The sequence below is a fragment of the Dendrobates tinctorius genome, unplaced genomic scaffold (genome assembly GCF_039654945.1).
Source record: "Dendrobates tinctorius isolate UK_male_01 unplaced genomic scaffold, ASM3965494v1 ptg000216l, whole genome shotgun sequence".
Taxonomy (NCBI): Eukaryota; Metazoa; Chordata; class Amphibia; order Anura; family Dendrobatidae; genus Dendrobates; species Dendrobates tinctorius.
The window spans coordinates 5,434,608-5,457,980 of NW_027361883.1; the positions used below are offsets into that span (position 1 = coordinate 5,434,608).

At 41.6% G+C, this 23,373-nt stretch overlaps 1 protein-coding gene across 2 annotated transcripts in view; it reads right to left on the bottom strand.

Annotated features, from left to right (window-relative positions):
* The window catches only part of SIGLEC1 (sialic acid binding Ig like lectin 1), a 147,406-nt gene that overhangs the window by 71,434 nt on the left and 52,599 nt on the right, over positions 1-23,373 (bottom strand). For both annotated transcript variants that reach the window (XM_073555089.1, XM_073555088.1), the window contains exons 12-17: positions 22,034-22,288; positions 21,557-21,856; positions 16,039-16,293; positions 13,032-13,331; positions 12,037-12,291; positions 5,392-5,688 (exon numbers count right to left, since the gene is read on the bottom strand). In XM_073555089.1, the coding sequence (XP_073411190.1) occupies positions 5,392-5,688; positions 12,037-12,291; positions 13,032-13,331; positions 16,039-16,293; positions 21,557-21,856; positions 22,034-22,288 (1,662 nt within the window). The remainder of the gene's footprint in view (positions 1-5,391; positions 5,689-12,036; positions 12,292-13,031; positions 13,332-16,038; positions 16,294-21,556; positions 21,857-22,033; positions 22,289-23,373) is intronic.

Genomic DNA, 23,373 nt, shown 5'->3' on the forward strand with positions numbered 1-23,373 from the left:
GCGACCAACCGCTTCCGGTAACCATCAATGAGTTTCTTACAATGCTCTGCTGGAATTTTAGACCATTCTTCTTTGGCAAACTGCTCCAGGTCCCTGATATTAGAAGGGTGCCTTCTCCAAACTGCCATTTTTAGATCTCTCCACAGGTGTTCTATGGGATTCAGGTCTGGAATCATTGCCGGCCACCTTAGAAGTCTCCAGTGCTTTCTCTCAAACCATTTTCTAGTGCTTTTTAAAATGTATTTTGGGTTATTGTCCTGCTGGAAGACCCATGACCTCTGAGGGAGACCCAGCTTTCTCACACTGGTCCCTAAATTATGCTGCAAAATTTGTTGGCAGTCTTCTGACTTCATAATGCCATGCACACGGTCAAGCAGTCCAGTGCCAGAGGCAGCAAATCAACCCCAAAACATCAGGGAACCTCCGCCATGTTTGACTGTAGGGACCGTGTACTTTTCTTTGAATGCCTCTTTTTTCTCCTGTAAACTCTATGTTGATGCTTTTGCCCTAAAAGCTCTACTTTTGTCTCATCTGACCAGAGAACATTCTTCCAAAATGTTTTAGGCTTTTTCAGGTAAGTTTTGGCAAACTCCAGCCTGGCTTTTTATTGTCTCGGGGTAAGAAGTGGGGTCTTCCTGGGTCTCCTACCATACAGTCCCTTTTCATTCAGATGCCGACGGATAGTACGGGTTGACACTGTTGTACCCTCGGACTGCAGGGCAGATTGAACTTGTTTGGATGTTAGTCGAGGTTCTTTATCCAACATCCGCACAATCTTGCGTTGAAATCTCTTGTCAATTTTTCTTTTCCGGCCACATCTAGGGAGGTTAGCCACAGTGCCATGGGCTTTACACTTCTTGATGACACTGTGCACGGTAGACACAGGAACATTCAGGTCTTTGGAGATGGACTTGTAGCCTTGAGATTGCTCATGCTTCCTCACAATTTGGTTTCTCAAGTCCTCAGACAGTTCTTTGGTCTTCTTTCTTTTCTCCATGCTCAATGTGGTACACACAAGGACACGGGACAGAGGTTGAGTCAACTTTAATCCATGTCAACTGGCTGCAAGTGTGATTTAGTTATTGCCAACACCTGTTAGGTGCCACAGGTAAGTTACAGGTGCTGTTAATTACACAAATTAGAGAAGCATCACATGATTTTTCGAACAGTGCCAATACTTTTGTCCACCCTCTTTGTTATGTTTGGTGTGGAATTATATCCAATTTGGCTTTAGGACAATTCTTTTTGTGTTTTTTCATTTAAGACAAATTAATTGAAGCTAATAATACCAAAGAATTTGTGTTTGCAATCATTTTCAGGAAGAAACTGAGTATTATCTGACAGAATTGCAGGGGTGTCAATACTTTTGGCCATGACTGTATATTCTTGTACATAGGGGCAGTATTATATTAGTGATATTCTTGTACACAGGGGCAGTATTTTAGTAGTTATATTCTTGTACATAGGAGCAGAATTATAGTAGTTATATTCTTGTACATAGGAGCAGTATTATAGTAGTTATATTCTTGTACATAGGAGACAGTATTATAGTAGTTATATTCTTGTACATAGGAGCAGTATTATAGTAGTTATATTCTTGTACATAGTGGGCAGTATTATAGTAGTTATATTCTTGTACATAGGAGCAGAATTATAGTAGTTATATTCTTGTACATAGGAGCAGTAATATAGTAGTTATATTCTTGTACATAGGAGCAGTATTATAGTGGTTATATTCTTGTACATAGGAGCAGTATTATAGTGGTTATATTCTTGTTTATAGGAGCAGTATTATAGTAGTTATATTCTTGTACATAGGAGCAGTATTATAGTGGTTATATTCTTGTACATAGGAGCAGAATTATAGTAGTTATATTCTTTCACATAGGAGCAGTATTATAGTAGTTATATTCTTGTTTATAGGAGCAGTATTATAGTGGTTATATTCTTGTACATAGGGGCAGTATTATAGTGGTTATATTCTTGTACATAGGGGACAGTATTATAGTAGTTATATTCTTGTACATAGGAGCAGTAATATAGTAGTTATAGTCTTGTATATAGGAGCAGTATTATAGTAGTTATATTCTTGTACATAAGGGACAGTATTATAGTAGTTATATTCTTGTACATAGGAGCAGTAATATAGTAGTTATATTCTTGTACATAGGAGCAGTATTATAGTGGTTATATTCTTGTTTATAGGAGCAGTATTATAGTGGTTATATTCTTGTACATAGGAGCAGAATTATAGTAGTTATATTCTTGTACATAGGAGCAGTATTATAGTGGTTATATTCTTGTACATAGGAGCAGTATTATAGTGGTTATATTCTTGTTTATAGGAGCAGTAATATAGTAGTTATATTCTTGTACATAGGAGCAGTATTATAGTGGTTATATTCTTGTACATAGGAGCAGAATTATAGTAGTTATATTCTTTCACATAGGAGCAGTATTATAGTAGTTATATTCTTGTTTATAGGAGCAGTATTATAGTGGTTATATTCTTGTACATAGGGGCAGTATTATAGTGGTTATATTCTTGTACATAGGGGACAGTATTATAGTAGTTATATTCTTGTACATAGGAGCAGTAATATAGTAGTTATAGTCTTGTATATAGGAGCAGTATTATAGTAGTTATATTCTTGTACATAAGGGACAGTATTATAGTAGTTATATTCTTGTACATAGGAGCAGTAATATAGTAGTTATATTCTTGTACATAGGAGCAGTATTATAGTGGTTATATTCTTGTTTATAGGAGCAGTATTATAGTGGTTATATTCTTGTACATAGGAGCAGAATTATAGTAGTTATATTCTTGTACACAGGGGCAGTATTTTAGTAGTTATATTCTTGTACATAGGAGCAGTAATATAGTAGTTATATTCTTGTACATAGGAGCAGTATTATAGTGGTTATACTCTTGTACATAGGAGCAGTATTATAGTGGTTATATTCTTGTTTATAGGAGCAGTATTATAGTGGTTATATTCTTGTACATAGGAGCAGTATTATAGTGGTTATATTCTTGTTTATAGGAGCAGTATTATAGTGGTTATATTCTTGTACATAGGAGCAGTAATATAGTAGTTATATTCTTGTACATAGGAGCAGTATTATAGTGGTTATACTCTTGTATATAGGAGCAGTATTATAGTGGTTATATTCTTGTTTATAGGAGCAGTATTATAGTGGTTATATTCTTGTACATAGGAGCAGAATTATAGTAGTTATATTCTTGCACATAGGAGCAGTATTATAGTAGTTATATTCTTGTTTATAGGAGCAGTATTATAGTGGTTATATTCTTGTACATAGGGGCAGTATTATAGTGGTTATATTCTTGTACATAGGGGACAGTATTATAGTAGTTATAGTCTTGTATATAGGAGCAGTATTATAGTAGTTATATTCTTGTACATAAGGGACAGTATTATAGTAGTTATATTCTTGTACATAGGGAGCAGTATTATAGTAGTTATATTCTTGTATATAGGAGCAGTATTATAGTAGTTATATTCTTGTACATAGGGGCAGTATTATAGTAGTTATATTCTTGTACATAGGGGCAGTATTATAGTAGTTATATTCTTGTACATAGGAGCAGTATTATAGTAGTTATATTCTTGTACATAGGGACAGTATTATAGTAGTTATATTTTTGTACTTAGGGGCAGTATTATAGTAGTTATATTCTTGGGCATAGGAGCAGTATTACAGTAGTTATATTCTTGTACATAGGGGGCAGTATTATAGTATTTATATTCTTGTACATAGGAGGAGTATTATAGCAGTTATATTCTTGTACATAGGGGGCAGTATTATAGTGGTTATATTCTTGTACATAGGGTGCAGTATTATAGTACTTACATTTCTTACATAGGGGCAGTATTATAGTAGTTATATTCTTGTACATAGGAGCAGTATTATAGTAATTATATTCTTGTACATAGGGGATAGTATTATAGTAGTTATATTTTTGTACATAGGGGCAGTATTATAGTAGTTATATTCTTGTGCATAGGAGCAGTATTACAGTAGTTATATTCTTGTACATAGGGGGCAGTATTATTGTAGTTATTTTCTTGTACATAGAGACAGTATTATAGTAGTGATATTCTTGTATATAGGAGCAGTTTTATAGTAGTTATATTCTTGTACATAGGGGCAGTATTATAGTAGCTATATTCTTGTACATAGGAGCAGTATTACAGTAGTTATATTCTTGTACATAGGGTGCAGTATTATAGTAGTTGTATTCTTGTACATAGGAGCAGTATTATAGTAGTTATATTATTGTACATAGGGAGCAGTATTATATTAGTTATATTCTTGTACATAGTAGTGATATTCTTGTATATAGGAGCAGTTTTATAGTAGTTATATTCTTGTACATAGGAGCAGTATTACAGTAGTTATATTCTTGTACATAGGGTGCAGTATTATAGTAGTTGTATTCTTGTACATAGGAGCAGTATTATAGTAGTTATATTATTGTACATAGGGAGCAGTATTATATTAGTTATATTCTTGTACATAGGAGCAGTATCATAGTAGTTATATTCTTGTACATAGGAGCAGTATTACAGTAGTTATATTCTTGTACATAGGGTGCAGTATTATAGTAGTTATATTCTTGTACATAGGAGCAGTATTATAGTAGTTATATTCTTGTACATAGGAGCAGTATTATAGTAGTTATATTATTGTACATAGGGAGCAGTATTATAGTAGTTATATTCTTGTACATAGGAGCAGTATTATAGTAGTTATATTCTTGTACATAGGGGGCAGTATTATAGTAGTTATATTCTTGTACATAGGAGCAGTATTATAGTAGTTATATTCTTGCATATCGGGGGCAGTATTATAGTAGTTATATTCTTTTACATAGGGGCAGTATTATAGTAGTTATATTCTTGTACAAAGGAGCAGTATTATAGTAGTTATATTCTTGCACATAGGAGCAGTATTATAGTAGTTATATTCTTGCACATAGGGGCAGTATTATTGTAGTTATATTCCTGTACATAGGAGCAGTATTATAGTAGTGATATTCTTGCACATCGGGGGCAGTATTATAGTACTTACATTTCTTACATAAAGGGCACTATGTGTTTGTTTCTTTTATATTGGGAGTAGTATGATGATAATTCCAATATATTCTCGCTAAGTGAGGGCAGGTTAATGTTATTATCATTATACATATGTGGCTGTATAATTGGTATATTCTTGTACACATAGAGCTGCATTATATTAGTTATTTTGCTTTCCACAAATTAGAACACAATTATAGAAATTTATTAAAGGACGCACAGAAAAGTTTTTGTCTAACAGCCATTTTATTACTAGAGATAGAGAACATTATCCATCTTTTCTTACTTTGTGTTGTGAATTGCATAGATTTTTCCAAATTTCCTAAAGGATTTTCAGCCTGACACGTGTATTCTCCTTGGTCATCAGCTGTGATGTCCTCTATTTCCAGCCTCAACGTGTTATGAGTTGAAGATAGTTTGATGTGTCGGGTCATGTCCTGTAGACTGGAGGAGTTTAATGGTTTCGTTCCTTTGAGCAGATGCATTCGTGATGGAGGGTTGCTGTCCACAGTGCACAGAATTACTCCTTGTTGTCTGCCCTGAAGTTCCAAAAATGAGGTCAGGGATAAGTTCCTTGGAGGATCTATTGAAAGAAAAAAGATTAAAATTAAATTTTTAAAAAGCCTGTTTTGATGTGATAGACATCTCTGGGCAGATGGGTCTACAGGAGCTTGTGAGTTCTGGTCCAGGTATTGCTGCTTCTCTACTGACTTTTCGGAGAGTAAGGCTAAATATACATTTTCAGTTTGACCAAGGTAATACTAATTATTCTTTTATGTTTTCCATATTAGCATGGAAAGAAAAATGTCAGAAAGTTGTTTGCAATTTTGTCCCAATGTGAAGAAACTCCCAATCATTCAAGTCTTTGAATCTATGTCTCCTATGTGCTGTAGTGCAGAGAGCCGTGTGGATGGATGACCTTCTCTTTGATTTGTGGTGGTAATGGGTGGTATATGTGATCTGAGTCATTTTTGTGGTATTTGTGGTCTGGCATATTAAGTGGATCCATCTGTTAATTTTTAGTTATTTATTTAGTTATATACACAATTTATATGGTATATATACCATTTCCTCCAGTGTGTTCATCAATCAAAGTATAACACAAAATCTGAGGAGTCATGTTTTTATACACAACAGGACATAGAATAGGGCAGTAATGAGACAAGTGATATGAAGCAGAAAGATCAATATGAGAAGGGGAGAAACAGTTGTGACAGTATATCTTGGAGCATTTCCTCTATAAAGAGTATGAAAATATTATTGTCCATTGATCGAAGGCTAGTCCAGGGTTCTAATATTCACATGAAGGGGCTGGCTGCCAAATATTAACCTGCAGGGCAATCACAAAGCACTGGCCCACACGTTTCTACTTCCTATCTTTACTATGCTTATCTCTGGCCTTTGCATTAAAGCAGAAGAGGTAACAAGCTGTAAAAATAATGTTGGCTGGTACATAGACGCAGGAACAGAGCAGAGCTTAGTACATAGATATGGGAAGAGAACTGAGTTTACTACATAGATCATACCTCCCCCAACCGTGAATAGTCTCATCAGCCCCAGGACACCCAGAGTCCAAACGGGAAAACTCTCCAAAATGAGGATGACACCCATAGTTGCAGAAAAAGGGAGATGTTCCCGTAGACGGGTTAATGCGGTTGTTAAACGCAAACTCGGCCAAAGGTAATGCAGTACACCAATCATCCTGTCGAGCTGAGGTCAAGCAACGCAGAATTTGCTTCAGAGACTGATTGGTCTGCTCGGTCTGCCCATTAGTCTCTGGATGGTAATACCCAACCTCTTACCAAATGCCTTCCAAAATCTGGAAACAAATTGTACTCCTCTATCAGACACCACATTCAAGGGTACACCATGCAACCGCACCACATGCTCAACAAACAATCTGGACAACGTTTCCGCATTAGGTAGAGCTGCCAAAGGTACAAAATGTGCCTGCTTACTAAACCTGTCCACCACAACCCAAACAACGATATTACCCTTGGAGGGGGGAAGGTTGGTGATGAAATCCATGGACAAATGAGTCCATGGTCTCTCAGGAATTGGCAGTGGTACCAATTCCCCAGCCGGCCGGTTATGAGGGGTTTTCGCATGGGCACAAACATCACATGCAGACACATATTCCCCAACATCAGAGGCTAAAGAAGACCACCAGAATATTCTAGCATTGGCCTTCCGGGTAGCTGAGATCCCTGGATGTCCACCCAGAACTGAGTCATGGAACTCCCGGAGGACCTTGAGACAAAACTGAGCTGGTACAAAAAGTTTATCCACCGGCTTAGCCGGAGGTGCAAGAGACTGGGCTTCCCGAATCTCCTGTTCCAACATATTAGAAATACCTGCCACCACCACCCCGGGCTGAAGAATGGAGGATGGAGGTTCGGGGGGGAAATCGGATCTAGACTGCTTGACAAGGCATCAGCTCTGACATTTTTGGATCCTGGCCGAAAAGTGATAGAGAAGTGGAATCGGGAAAAAAAAGTGACCATCTAGCCTGTCTAGGAGTCAACCTTTTAGCTGACTCATTATAAGCTAGGTTCTTGTGGTCTGTAATTACGGTTATAGGATGGACAGCCCCCTCCAAAAAATGCCTCCATTCTTCAAAGGCCAACTTCACGGCCAGAAGTTCTCGATTCCCAACATCATAGTTTCTCTCCGCAGGGGAGAATTTCTTCGAGAAAAAGGTGCAAGGTCTCAAATTAGTCAAAGTGGCGGGTCCCAGGGACAATACCGCCCCCACACCCACCTCTGAGGCTTCCACCTCAACAATAAATGGTTCAGACGGGTCCGGTTGAATAAGAACCGGAGCAGACATAAAACATTTTTTTTTAAAAACTGAAACGCCGCTATTGCTGCAGCTGACCATTTCTTGATATCGGCCCCCTTTTGAGTCATGTCTGTGAGGGGTTTAACCACCTGTGAGAACCCCCTTATAATTTTGCGATAATAATTGGCGAATCCTAGGAAATGCTGCAGAGCTTTTAAATCACAAGGTTGGACCCAATCGACAATGGCTTGCACCTTATTAGGATCCATGCGACACCACTCAGCAGACACAAAGAACCCCAGAAAAGAGACAGTTCTCCCGAAGCCTTTGGAGGACTGCTCAAATATGACCAATGTGAGCCTGTTTATCAGGAGAGTAGATCAGTATGTCATCCAAATACACCACCATAAAACGTCCAATAAAATCAGAGAACATGTGATTTATGAAATTTTGGAAAACCGCTGAAGCATTGGTGAGACCGAAAGGCATGACCAAATTTTCAAACACCCCTTCAGTAGTGAGAAAAGCAGTTTTCCACTCATCTCCTTCCCAGACTCGGATAAGGTTATACGCTCCCCGTAGATCTAATTTCGAAAACCACTTAGCTCCAGACAACTGGTTGTACAAATCAGGAATCAGTGGGAGGGGATACGTATTTCTCACAGTTATCTTATTTAACTCTCAAAAATCGAGGCATGGGCGTAAATTACCATCTTTTTTCTTTACGAAAAAGAACCCCGCCACCACGGGAGAGACAGAAGGATGAAAGTGTCCCTTATGGAGACTCTCGGAAATGTATTCCTTCATAGCAGCCCGTTCGGGACCCGAAAGGTTATACAAGCGGGCCTTGGGCTATTTAGCACCTGGAACCAGGTCAATGACACAATCAAATGGGCGGTGTGGTGGTAAAACCTTAGCCTTTTTTTTGGAGAAAACGTCCGTATAGTCTTTTAGGTACTCCGGAATACCTTCCAGACCCACGGACGACACAGGCACAGTAGCAAGACATTTTTCAGAACAATAGGGACCCCATTTAACAATGTCCCGAGATTCCCAATTAATCACTGGATTATGTAATTGTAACCAGGGGAACCCCAACACCAGTCCCGCAGGCAGGGTGTCCATAACAAAGCATGAAATATGTTCCTGGTGCAAGGAACTCACTTTAAGGAGAAACTCCTTTGTAAGAAATATGATGTCATTCTTAGCCAGTGGTGTTTTGTCAATGGCAACAACGTGGATAGGAGTCTCCAGCCTAACTGTCCCTAAGTTACACCTGGACCCCAAGTCAGAGTCAATAAAGTTCAATGACGATCCGCAATCCATGAAAGCAGAAGTGGGTGTGGAGACACTCCCACAACAAAGTTCCACTTGCAACAACATTTTTGAAAATGGAGAAAAAGGTACCTGAGAGCCTGGGTGACCTCCACGACAATCACCCGGGCTCAGTCGCTTGCTGGTCAGTGGACAGGAGGGGCAATCCTTTTTCCAATGTCCGGAATCACCACAGTGAAAACAGCATTTTCCCAAGCGCCGTTGTCTCTTTTCTTTCTCCTTGACGTCGATGGTTCCCATCTCCATGGTTTCCAATGTAGAACTGGCTCCCCTTCCTTGGGAAAATAACGGGGTTTCAATCTGCATCACTCCCCTGGCCCATAGCCTATGATCCATTCGGACGGCTTGTGTCATAGCATCCTCCAGGGAATCAGGCGGAGGTTGGAGAGCCAAGGCATCCTTCAGATGTTCAGACAGGCTTCTACGGAACAAACCCCGGAGGGCAGCATCATTCCAGCAGACCTCAGCAGCCCAGCGTTTGAACTCTGAGCAAAACCACTCGGCTGTGTGCTTCCCCTGGCACACACTCATCACCCTGTCCTCAGCCATACGCATCCGATCAGGCTCATCATAAATATGCCCCAGGGCCTCAAAAAATGCATCCACAGTCATATGCTCAGGGGCAGTGGCTGGAAGAGAGAAAGCCCAAGCCTGGGGAGCTCCCCTTAACAGAGACATAATGACCCCCACTCTCTGACTTTAATCCCCAGAATAGTGTGATCTCAATGAAAAAAAAAGCTTACAGCTCTCCTTGAATTCCCTTTTATCTCCAGAAAAGGTATCTGGTAACTCAACTGGAGACTCAGGGGAAATTAATGTAACATCCCGAGCCCCCGATGATAAAACACCCTGCACAGTGTCAGCGATCAACTGCTGAGACTGAGCCAAGGAGAGTTGTTCCCCCAGGAGTCTCTGAGACATGAGTCAGGTGCTTTACCTGCTCAGAAAGAGCGTGCATAGGATCCAACACACACACAGGAGAAAGGGAGCAGAGAAAAAAAAATGGTAACGGTCAGTTATAATGTCAAGACTCTATTGTCAGGACCCTGTCGGTGTCGGCAAACTGCCACGCTGAGCAGGGTGACTTACCCACACTATGGGAGAGCGCGGGGTCCAATACAGTAGTGACGGTTCAAGCAGACAGGACCTGCGGCACTGAAAATAGTAAGGAGTCCCAGGACCTAGATCATGTGACTGCAGGGGGAGGGGCTTAGCATCCTACTGCTGCAGATGATATAATGTACCTACTGCAGGGAAACTGTAGAAGAGGAGAGGAAAACGCAGGTCAGACAAGCGAGGGTTCGTACACGGAGAGGGCTGTGCAGTACCAGAGGAACGAGCAAAGAATAGTCAAGTCACAGGCAGAGGTTCATACACAGAGAGGTAGCGCAGTACAAGAGGGACAGGCAGAACTCGTAACAGGGACAGAACCGGGTAAAAACCAAAAAAGCAAGCAAGATATCAGGCACAAGGCACACGTACGCACGAGGTCAACTAACTCAGTCGAGGGCAGGAGTATAACTGACACCGGACCTTGGTCAAGTGAGCATTAAATAGCCACCCTCTGCCAGAGAGAGGCAGAAACAATTAACCCCTGTCTGACCAGGACGGGCCAAAGACAAAGCCCATCCTGGATCATGACAGTTACTACATAATATACGAACAGCAATAAGCCTACTACATAGATAAAGGAACATAATCTGAGGACTGGACGGATGGCTGCAGTGGAAGCAAGGATCATCAAGAGAGCAATCACTAGAGAAGGACATTGTCACGATATGACTGGCCCTGTGTGACTCGACCCGACGATTAGTCGGTCACAAAACCAACAAAGACAAACTAGGAGACACCGGGGACACAATTACAACAGTTTGCCATGCAATAGGGACCGGGGAAATGGACACCTCCTGCATTTTCCTAAGGAAGTGCCCTCAACTCTCCTGACGTTCCCTATACAGGTTCTTTCGAACCTGTAGCCGAACAGGATACCTTAATCCCTCACTTGCCCTGCCCCTATCCTTTACTAGGAAACTGGCAAGTGCGGACACTGGTCCCACCGCTGTACTAATAAAACACCAAGGAAAAATAACAGACAGGGAAAAACAAACAACACTTAGCTTCCTCTGCTGTCATGCACCGGACAGCAGAGTAAGGCACCCGAACACCACTTTCAGCTGTATGGCCACTGCACCAGGTAAGCTGCTAACACCACTGCTCTAGATGACTCCTCTCTTTAGAACGGTTGGTTTCCAAAGGACCTGTATTACCAACAGTCAGATGGTGTACCAGGTGACCTTATATAGGAAGGAGGGAGTGGTCACCACCAGCAATAACAAATTCACAAAACATGTAGAAACACCAGCGGCCACCAGGGGCAAAAACTGACATTAACCCCCAATGGCCTGAAAGGAAAAAAGTTTATATATGAGAAGCCCACACTGACACAGATCCAAAAATGACAGACATCATGTTCTAAAGACCCAATATTGGGATACTATGAAGATAACAGCAGAGAAGACCCTGGTGGACTTACTTAGGCATGCACAAGATTGATCTTCCTACAGAGCATTCATTCATCAAGTTGCCTTGGTTCGAGATTGAGCCAAAGACCATTAATAGAAAAATATTTCCCACTTCTTATCTTTTAAGTGCAGCAATTATTGTGAAAAATGAAAAGAAAATGGAGCTTATTCTGCCTAATATATCTACCCATCTTTACAGGTGTCCATTAAAATTTATCAACCACCGAGAACTCTCAGTTTTGACAATATACGTAAATTTCAATTAGCATTGAATAAAATCTTAACTACTCACATAGCACAGATAAAGAGACTGGTGAAGAGGTCTTGGAGCCTTTTGATGTCTGTGCTGCGCAAGTGTAGGATCCAGCATCATAACTATTCACTTTTCCAAGTCCAAAGGAACTGACTTTGACATCATGAAGCCACCTACTGTTTTTGTACCAGATGTAACTGATTATTTCTTGAGATTTGTCTAAAACTTCGCAAGTTAATGTGACTATGTGCCCTTCTCTCAGTTCTCTGGATGGACTGACAAGAACATGTACATCTGCCAAAAAGAGCAAAAGTATATCAATCATGGACAAAATACCATATGATTAAAAAGAACTAGAGTTGAGCATTAAAATTTGTAGGACACATCCGTAGTCCTTGGCTGCCAGACCAGAGTCAAGAGAACCTCCTGCTAATGGCACCTCTTCTGATTAGTAGGCTGAATGCATGATGTTAGGCCAGGTCTACTAACCAAAAGAGATGACGGAGATACTAGTAGGTAGGAAGCGGTTCCTTGACTCTGGTGCGGCACTATGGTCTACTTGCCTGACTGTTGGACCAAGGTCCTGAAAATAGTTTTCTTCTAAAAAGTACGATTAAAAATCTGATGTAATAGCTTAGTAACGTGGAAGGCAGTGTTAGGATAGCATGGATATCATTAATGGGATCAAACATAATGTAAGTGATAATTTGCTATTTGCTAGGATTACCACGGATGAGACCCCCTCCAATCCTGAGCCAAGGTGCCATGTTTGAATAGAGCAATAGCCTCTGCTCCATTGCTCTATGATACTTTCTAGCTGTCACTTCTTCCTGGGACATAGAAGGAGGGAGCTGCCTATTTCAATGCTCTGACACAGGCACAGCATTATTCACAAAGTTTCCGAAAAGAACTCTAAAATAAGAACCCACAGAATTTTGGAACCAATGGCAACTTCCAGTCAAAATATATTGTAGGTGTGGGCATTACAGAGAGAGAAAATATTTTTGTGTTTGCTTCCCCTTCAATTATTTTACCTTCCACATTGAAGCTAACGTTGGCTTGGTTCATTCCCAGGAGGTTTTTGGCAACTAGAACATAGTTCCCCTGATCAGAGGACTTAATGTTTGCGATTTCCAGTCTCAACATGTCTGGAGAAAAGTAAGCCTGCATCCTCTCGCTGGACCGTCCACCGCCACCAGAAGAAGCTATCAGTTGTCCATCTTTATATAAAAACAGATCTGACGGTGGATTACTGTCCACGCTGCCCAGGATTATGGCTGCTCTGCTGTGCTCTGTACCCAAAAATGATTTAATGTGCACATTTTTTGGAGGATCTGTACAGAAAAAGAAAAAAACATCATGGGACAATATATTAGCTTTGCTTACATAATGTACTTATACTTTATAAAACCTTGATGATAGGAAAGAGGGAAGTAGTTTCTTACAAAAAAATTAAAATGGCAAGCAAAATTTAAGAAACCCCCAAGGTCATTTAGCAAGAAATGCGGATAAAGACAAAATAAGGTTTCCAACTGGTAAGTCCCCTTCAACGCCACCACTGCGATGGTCCATCCTATCGGTTGCCTATCCTGCGATGCCCCAATTGGGCAGTGGTCAAGTGGTGATGGGAAAACAGCCGGTATCACAGTAGCGACATTTTGCTTTCTGATCCTCCCTTTATGCCAACTTGAAAGAGAATTCCTAAACCCTGTAGCTTTAATAAACTTCACATTATTTGTCATTATCTCATTGTGCCATCCATTTGTTTCTTTGCAAAATTGATTGTTACGTTGACCTGCAACAATGGGAACCAAAAGTACCGGCACTCGCCTATCTCCTACTTTCTGACAGTCAGTGTTCTCAGCAGAACATGTTTACACAGGATGTTGTGCTGCTGAGAAAGGTGATTTCCTGGGGCAAATAAAAAGATCATTACACCTGACGAACAAGTGTTGGGTGATCGACAGACTCTTTAGACCGCATGATTGTAGGGATCAGTGTGGCATCATGCCTAGTGATCAGTGTGGTATCACCTTTAGAAAAGACCAGCTGGACTATCGGCACTGAACCGCTGCTGTATTTACCCGGTGAGTAATAGTTATTAGAAGCTCATTGAAGTCTCAGCCAACGTCTTCAGACATAAGGCCTGTTTCACACTTGCTTTTTTTTGCAGCGCGTTTTTCCCGCAAAAAAACGCATTGAAAAACGCATACAAAAGCATACAACTGCTGCGTTTTTTTCAAGCATTTTTATGAGCATGCATGAAAAAAACGCAGCGTTTTTATGCGTTTGTATGCGTTTTTAGTGCGTTTTTACCGCGTTTGCGTTTTTTTCCAACATTAGGTGGCCCATCACACTAACCCAAACCATGACTTTACTAACCCTAACCCTGACCCTAACCCTAACCCTAACCCTAACCCTGACCCTAACCCTAACCCTAACCCTAACCCTTAACCAAACCATACTTAACCCTAACCCTGACCCTAACCCTTAACCAAACCATACTTAACCCTAACCCAAACCCTAACTAACCTTAACCCTAACCCTAACCCTGACCCTAACCCTAACCCTAACCCTGACCCTAACCCTAACCCTAACCCTTAACCAAACCATACTTAACCCTAACCCTGACCCTAACCCTTAACCAAACCATACTTAACCCTAACCCAAACCCTAACTAACCTTAACCCTAACCCTAACCCTGACCCTAACCCTAACCCTAACCCTAACCCTGACCCTAACCCTTAACCAAACCATACTTAACCCTAACCCTGACCCTAACCCTGACCCTAACCCTTAAACCAAACCATACTTAACCCTAACCCTGACCCTAACCCTTAACCAAACCATACTTAACCTTAACCCTAACCCTAACCCTGACCCTAACCCTAACCCTAACCCTAACCCTAACCCTGACCCTAACCCTTAACCAAACCATACTTAACCCTAACCCTGACCCTAACCCTGACCCTAACCCTAACCCTAACCCTGACCCTAACCCTTAACCAAACCATACTTAACCCTAACCCTGACCCTAACCCTAACCCTAACCCTAACCCTTAACCAAACCATACTTAACCCTAACCCTGACCCTAACCCTAACCCTAACCCTGATCCTAACCCTAACCCTAAACCCCCTTAACTAACCCTAACTTTACCCAAACCCCTAAATTCCATTGTCTAAACTAATGGTAAAAAAAAAAACGCATGTGCAAAAAAACGCATACATAAGCATGCCAATGCGCACATATGCTCACCATAGACTTATAATGGGTGTCTTGCTGTAAAAAAACGCATTGCGCGCGCATGCGTTTTTTTGAGGCAAATCGGACGCACAAAAAATGCAACAAGTTGCATTTTGTGCGCCCGAGCGCATACCGCAAAAAAACGCATGCGCGATAAAACGCGTACAAACGCATGTGTATGCGCACATAAGCGCATCCCATGCAAAGTATAGGAAAAAAAAACCGCATGCGCTATTTAGCGCTAAATTACCGCGGAAAAAAACGCAAATGTGAAACCAGCCTAAGCCTCTAGAATATTGAAGGTCTTTGATACTTTGTCTCAGGCTCTACACGAGGCCTTGGAATCTGGTCATTGCCAATGATAGCTCATATTCATTGATACTTTGATGTAAGAAATTCTTAGGGTCAATAACTATGTTACATCAGAAACCACAACTCAGTCCCTGATATATGACAACAATGGTGGAGGCAATTGACTTAACTTGGGTTTTGGAAGAACAGCGCTGCATGAAGTGCTATTTCCATAAATCAAGATGAATTTCGAAAAGGAAGAAGAACATATTGCCAAGGCAGTCAAAGCATCTTTTCATCATCTTTGCCATTTGGTGGAATGAATCTCTGTTATATTTCTATTTGCGGAAGAAATGATTGTTAGAGGATGAAAAATTGGCTCAAACTTTATGGAAAGGGTGTAGATGGAAAGACAACTACCAGATCCTCCTGTCCTCGGCACCATTATTGGGGGCATTATTGGTGTTTGTACATCACTCTTGATGTTTTCCACTGTAATACTTACATATGACTTTCAGGATAACCGCCTGGGAAATCTTGGTTCCATGTTGGCTCTGAACGCGGCAGTGAAATGCTCCACTCTCTCCACTGACCACATTAGCAAAACTCAGCATGTTTCTGGAACTCTCCAAATACTTGACTCCATTTTTATACCAAGTGTAGATTGTATCACTTTCATTATCAGTGGCGACCACACAGGTCACGTTAACAGCTTGTCCTTCTTCTACGACCGATGATGGACTGACCACAACTCTGATGGCTGTAAGACAACAAGACAAGCTGAGTAGATATGAAATGTTGATCTTGCCCATGAAATTGTATCATTACAGCTACAGACTGTGCATTAGTCACATAACAGATGACACGTAAAGTATTTATACCATTAATAAAGAGTAGAGACCCCTATGGTGAGAACATAATGAAACTGAATATTTATACATTTTTGGTGCTAGAATATTCTTCACGGTAATTAGTCAATTGTTACACTGATGGGTGTTCTTTGGGCAGATGGTGGATCTGCGTGGGCTGTCAGCCTGAGAAAGGCTCAGCAGAGTGATGGCAGGGACTAATGTCTAACACACCAATCGCTGCCTTCGTGGGAGGTAATCCAGGTCACGTGTGTCACCTTGCGATGATGTTCAGGAACAAGGATGTTGCACGCCATCATTCTTTGAGTATAGAAATTATGACCCACAAATGGGGAGATTGTATTCTCCCCTTTGACTTGGTCAGGTCCTCTGGTGTGACACAATCAATATAATACTGAAAAAAAGCCGAAGACATGATTGGGTGGAGACATGCCTAGATATGGTGCTCTAAGGCTGGACAGAGTCCAGACCAACTGGGAAGATTAAGAGGGCAGTGTTACGCTGTTTACAAAGAAGTAAGCCCAACATTATATGTGACATTGATATGTTTTCACCTTGAAAGCCTCACTAACTAGAAGAAGGAGACGATCCTCACCTGTGTGTCCATAGGGAAGAGTGATAGGCATTACTGACTTCACCAGCCAATTTTCAGTGGGTGTGTAGCCAGTACCCCAGACTGGGACCTTATTTTTTTAAAAACATCCCAGAAAAAGACAACATCTTATCGACACCAGGTCATATTACCAATGCACTAGTAGGATGCAGTAGACCCCCATGATAAAGGGGGGGCAGCACAAGTGCAAAATAGTGATGGTGAAACCAATCACAATCCTACCAATTCAAGGAGGAGGCGGCACACAGATGAGGCTTGTATAGGATGCCAGTCACACAGGGACATGTGATACAACCTCCGATCCTCACAAGATCTCCTTCTCTACTCCCCTCTTATCTCCTCTTCCCACAATCGCATACAAGATTTCTCTCGCTCATCCCCCCTACTCTGGAACTCTCTACCACAACATATCAGACTTTCACCTACCATCGAAACCTTCATAAAGAGCCTGAAGACCCACCTCTTCCGACAAGCCTATAACCTGCAGTAACCACCGATCCACCAAACCGCTGCATGACCAGCTCTACCCTCGCCTACTGTATTCTCACCCATCCCTTGTAGATTGTGAGCCTTCGCAGGCAGGGTCCTCTCTCCTCCTGTACCAGTTATGACTTGTATTGTTTAACATTATTGTACTTGTTTTTATTATGTACACCCCTCCTTACATGTAAAGCGCCATGGAATAAATGGCGCTATAACAATAAATAATAATAATAATACACAGTGTCTGGCTTATAGTCTATTGATGACACCCATAGTATTAGATCAGGCGGGATGCCCAATACTATATAAGTGCACAACCCAAGGGCAGACACCCCAATTGACCCATCCTCGTAATGCTGTTTTTTGAGTTTCTGTCCTTTTGTGAGCCCACCTATTTTTGTTGCCAGAATCGACTGTTGAACCATGTTATCATTCCCGCTCTAGTCAAATTTCAGACATTAAAAGTACGTGGGACTGGACATCGAAATCTTTCCCTTGGGTTTGACTCCCTGCACACAACATTGGATGTTCGGTGAGAAGTGTGAATGAGGGTGAAACCACCAAGATCGTTTTCTCTATGTGACAAAATAAATAAACTATTGGTGCAACTCTGTCTCTGCTCTATCACAACCCAATATCATAAGAGCTCATTGGCATCACTTAAAAAGGAATTCCTATCTCAAAGATTTATTACATTTCCACAAATGTATAGTGGTATAGTGGATGCAGATCACACCAGTGAGACCTGTGAATGGCCCGGGAATGGCACATCCGTCAGTGGAGAAGTGGCCAAAGTCACAATTTATTTGTGCAGGAATTCTGACCCCTTCTCTGCCAAAAGTTGCACACGATGGGGCCTCATTCATAAGTCAGATTCAACTCCCAATGGTGGGACCCAGATATACCACCCTGTACATGCGACATTAATGTTCCCAAAGTAAATTCACTGGGGAGAAAGTGGCACAAATTGTTATTATTTATTCCTATAGCGCCATTTATTCCTTGGTGCTTTACATGTTAAAAAGGGGTGTAAAAAACGAGAATAGTGTCTTCTCCAACCAACAATTATAACATTTATCAGATTGTGCTAACCTTTGATCATCAGTGCCTTTGGTCATCTAACCTCTCGGTGTGCTAGCCAATTGGTAATTTATCCCAAACCAGTTCCCACAATCCCTCGCACCTGATCCTCTACTCAGTTCTATAAATTTAGTAGCAACCTTTGGGAGGCACGCGTGTGGGGTCTGGTACGTGTGTCCCTGCAGCAAAGTATCACTGCAGCTAAAGTATTGAGAAGCTGCAGTTATTTCAAAGGCAGTTAGTCATGGCAGGAGTTAGGACTCCACACTACTGTATGTATCGATCTGTTTTGGGTATGTCTGCTGAGTTTGCACTTGTTATTACTTGGACCTGGCTTTTTTATTAACCCATCTTACTCCTTCACCATGTTTACATATGACCTCAGTGTTTGCTCCATTAATCGTCACTCTCCTTCACTATCCCCAAACCCCAGCACCCTCTAAACTAATAATCATCTCCCTTTCCCTCTTTCCTCCCCACCTGACCTCCTCTGCTGACCTGCTCCTCAACCTCAGATCTGTCCTAATAAAACATAAAACAAGCTTCCCACTCTCCTTCTCCCACCTGCTCTCTCTTCCTCTGCTTCTCCTCGCTGCTGGCAACATATCTCCCAATCCTGGACCCCCACAGCTCATACCTTCCATTACTATCCCCTCCTACCTCTCCCTATCTAATATAAACTACTGCAATCTTTCCAACGTAAAACCCGTGCCCATGATGCCCACCCCTCTGCTCCCTCTCTCTGGAGCACTCTAGAATGCCCGCTCCATCTGCAATAAGCTTCGTGTGATTCATGACCTCTTTCTCTCTCACAATCTTGCCTTCCATGGTCTTAGAGAAACATGGCTGACACCCTCGGACATTGCCCCCCCCACTGTGCTGTGTTACGGCGGCCTCCACTTCACCCACACTCCTCGCCCTGGCAACAGACACGATGGAGGAATGGGTCTTCTCCTTTCTTCCAACTGCACCTTTAACCCAATCCCACCTCTTCCCTCCCTAATCTTCCCCTCTTTTGAAGTCCATGCTGTCCGCATCTACTTTCCCTCCAACCTCCAAGTGGCCATCATATACCGACCTCTGGGCCCGACCACTGCCTTTATTGACCAGTTCTCTACATGGCCTCTTCACTTTCTTTCAACTGACATCGACCTACTTACAGCCAAAGCTAACGGACAATACTCCATACTCCTCCTTCTAGACCTGTTCTCTGCTTTCGACACAGTTGACCACTGCCTCCTACTATAGATCCTCTCCACCTTTAACATAAAAAGACCTCGCCCTATCCTGGATCTCCTCATACCTTTCCAACCGCACAATCGGCGTCTCACACTCCCACACTACCTCCTCATCCCACCCTCTCTTCTCTCTTCTTAATCTATACATTTGGCTTGAGACAACTCATAAAGTCCCATGGATTCCAGTATCACAATTAAGGACCTCACGCTTTCCCCCGTACCGGAAGTCCACTGCCTTGGAGTAACCCTTGACTCTGCCCTGTCCTTCAAACTGCACATCCAAGCACTTTCCTCCTCCTGTCGCCTCCAGCTCAAAACTATTTCCAGAATCGGTCCTTTTCTCAACCCTTAATCTACTAATATGCTTATGCATGCCCTAATCATCTCCCGCCTCAACTACTGCAACATCCTTTTTTGTGGCCTCCCTACTAACACTCTGGCACCTCTCCAGTCCATGCTTAACTCTGCTGCCCGACTAATTAATCTCTCTCCTCGCTACTCCTCCGCTTCTCCACTCTGAAAATATCTTCACTGGCTCCCATTCCCTCAGCATATCCAGTTCAAATTACTAATATTAACCACAAGGCCATCTATAACCTGTCTCCTCCATATATCTATGAACTAATCTCCCAATATCTTCCCTCACGTAATCTCCAGTACTCCCAAGACCTCCTTCTCTCCCCCTCACTTATTCACTCCTAACACAACTGCCTCCAAGACTTCTGAATATCCCCCATCCTCTGGAATTCTTTGCCCCAACACGTCCGACCGCCAACCACATTCGGATCCTTCAGACGGAACCTGGAAACCCATCTCTTCAGGAAAGCCTACAGCCTGCAATGACGCTGCTGCCTCCTCACCACTACCGGAGCTACTGCCTCACCATCACCAGAGCTGCTGTAACCCCCCAACCTACTGTCTCCTTCCCCACCATCCTGTAGAATGTCCTCTCCCCTTGTATCAGTCTGTGATTTGTTTACTGTTAGTAATTTCTGTAATTTTTATGTAACCCCTTCTCATGTACAGCACCATAGAACCATTGGTGCAATATAAACAGATAATAATAATAATAATAATAATAATAATAATAATAATAATAATAATAACCTTATCCAAGAATTAATGCATTTTTTTAAAACGTTATTCATCTGCTGCAGATCCATGGGTTGTCAAACCCATGAAATGAAGATATGGAGATTTTGTGAATTGAAGACGTCAGTTCTCAGTGATTTATTAAACATGCCATTTTTATTCAACACATTTTGAAGTGACATGAATCTCTTCCTCAGGAAACAACTACATATCTGGTTCTTTCCTGAGGAAGAAGTGCCTGTCACTTTGAAATGCATCTTCAATAATTTGCAACATGGAAGTTGTCCACAAAATCTCTTTATCTTCAAATGTTCTCAATAGGAATAACCCTTTAATAATACCAATTTCTTACTGCAGATGTTCCTACATATCTACAGTATACTATGGAGCCATTGACCATTTTGCCTCCTTCTGCTGCTCTCTTCAGTCAGACGCATACACAGGCGTGTTATGGGCTCCTATAAAGCGTCAGGAGGCTTCACCTGAATTTCGCCATTGTTCATGAGCCCTTGTGTAAGATGGTGTCTCCAATGGTGAAATTATTGTGATGGCACGTTTCAGAAATTTTTGCATTGTGAGATACCTTCAAGGGGTCATATATTAGAAGAAAAAGCAGAAAGAGATGGGAAGCTTGGTAGCTGGTCGTACTTTGTGCTGTGAAATTGATCGTTGCTCTCGACTCTCCGATAGAATTGTTTGCTGCACAGAGATATGTTCCTTCATCTTCCAGCCATACATCACTGATCTCCATCTTTATCATATTCCGTGATGAGGAAACTCTTATCCTGCCACTCAGGGATCCCTTGGAGTCAGAGGACCATATCATCAAGGCTCTAAAGTACAAAGCCAAGCTGGATGGTGGGTCACTGTCTACGGAGCACTGAATGATGCCAATCTGCCCGCTCTGTGCTTCCCAAAAAGATGACATTACTGGTACTCGCGGGGCATCTGAAAAACAATGGAGGAGTGATTTCCTTGAGTGCTGTGACCCAGGTACATAAATAAGACTTTCATTAATCATTTTATGAATTTCTTCCATTTTGGACTATGAGATATCGGACGTGATTACCTCAAACATATGGATCACAAAAAATTGTGGACAGTTTAAGCACAACCCTTACTTACAAGACACGTGGAGGAAGATTGATGGAGAAACACTGCTGCCCTCGGCTCCCTGTACAACACAGTGATAATATCCAGTGTCTCTGTCCTTTACATTGTCAAACACCAGGGAGCTGTCCATGGTCTTTGTAAGCCATCTGCTGTTCTTGTACCAGATGTTTTCTGTCTCCCCCAACTGGGATTTCATGAAGTCACATGTCATGGTCACCTGAGAACCTTCCAGAACATCCGGAGATGGAGACACCAGGACTCTGGCAGCTAAAGCAGAAGTAATAAGTGAGTCTTAAAATATTAATTCAAGATCTGCTATCGTCCCCGAGTGTCCCCTTCTTGTCTTGTAATATTCTATTCATCTGTTCTAAGTTATCTTCATCTTTTACAGACCCATAATAACAAATAAGAGCCAATGTTGGGTTACAATTTCAGGCTATAAATTGGCATGAAAGACGTCTGTCTGCACAAAATAACTATTCATGTGCAACGTCTTGTAATGGACATAGTCCTGGTAAAAATCAGACCTTCAGTGTTCAGATCTACTGCTAAATTTTCAAAAAATCCTTCTATAATATACAGTATGTTGTTAAGTAGGTGCTCAGTGGCCGAGCATCTCAATGCACCTTCATACCTTCTTGTTATCCATCTATCTCTGTCTTTCCCTGATTAGACAGAGCTGCCAATCAAGGGAGAGTACAGTGGAGATAAATGTAGAACAAGTACAGTTGTGGCCAAAAGTATTGACACCCCGGCAATTCTGTCAGATAATACTCAGTTTCTTCCTGAAAATGATTGCAAACACAAATTCTTTGGTATTATTATCTTCATTTAATTTGTCTTAAATGAAAAAACACAAAAGAGAACGATGCAAAAAGCAAAACATTGATCATTTCACACATAACTCCAAAAATGGGCCAGACAAAAGTATTGGCACCCTCAGCCTAATACTTGGTTGCACAACCTTTAGCCAAAATAACTGCGACCAACCGCTTCCGGTAACCATCAATGAGTTTCTTACAATGCTCTGCTGGAATTTTAGACCATTCTTCTCTGGCAAACTGCTCTAGGTCCCTGATATTAGAAGGGTGCCTTCTCCAAACTGCCAGTTTTAGATCTCTCCACAGGTGTTCTATGGGATTCAGGTCTGGACTCATTGCCGGCCACCATAGAAGTCTCCAGTGCTTTCTCTCAAACCATTTTCTAGTGCTTTTTGAAGTGTGTTTTGGGTCATTGTCCTGCTGGAAGACCCATGACCTCTGAGGGAGACCCAGCTTTCTCACAATGGGCCCTACATTATGCTGCAAAATTTGTTGGTAGTCTTCAGACTTCATAATGCCATGCACACGGTC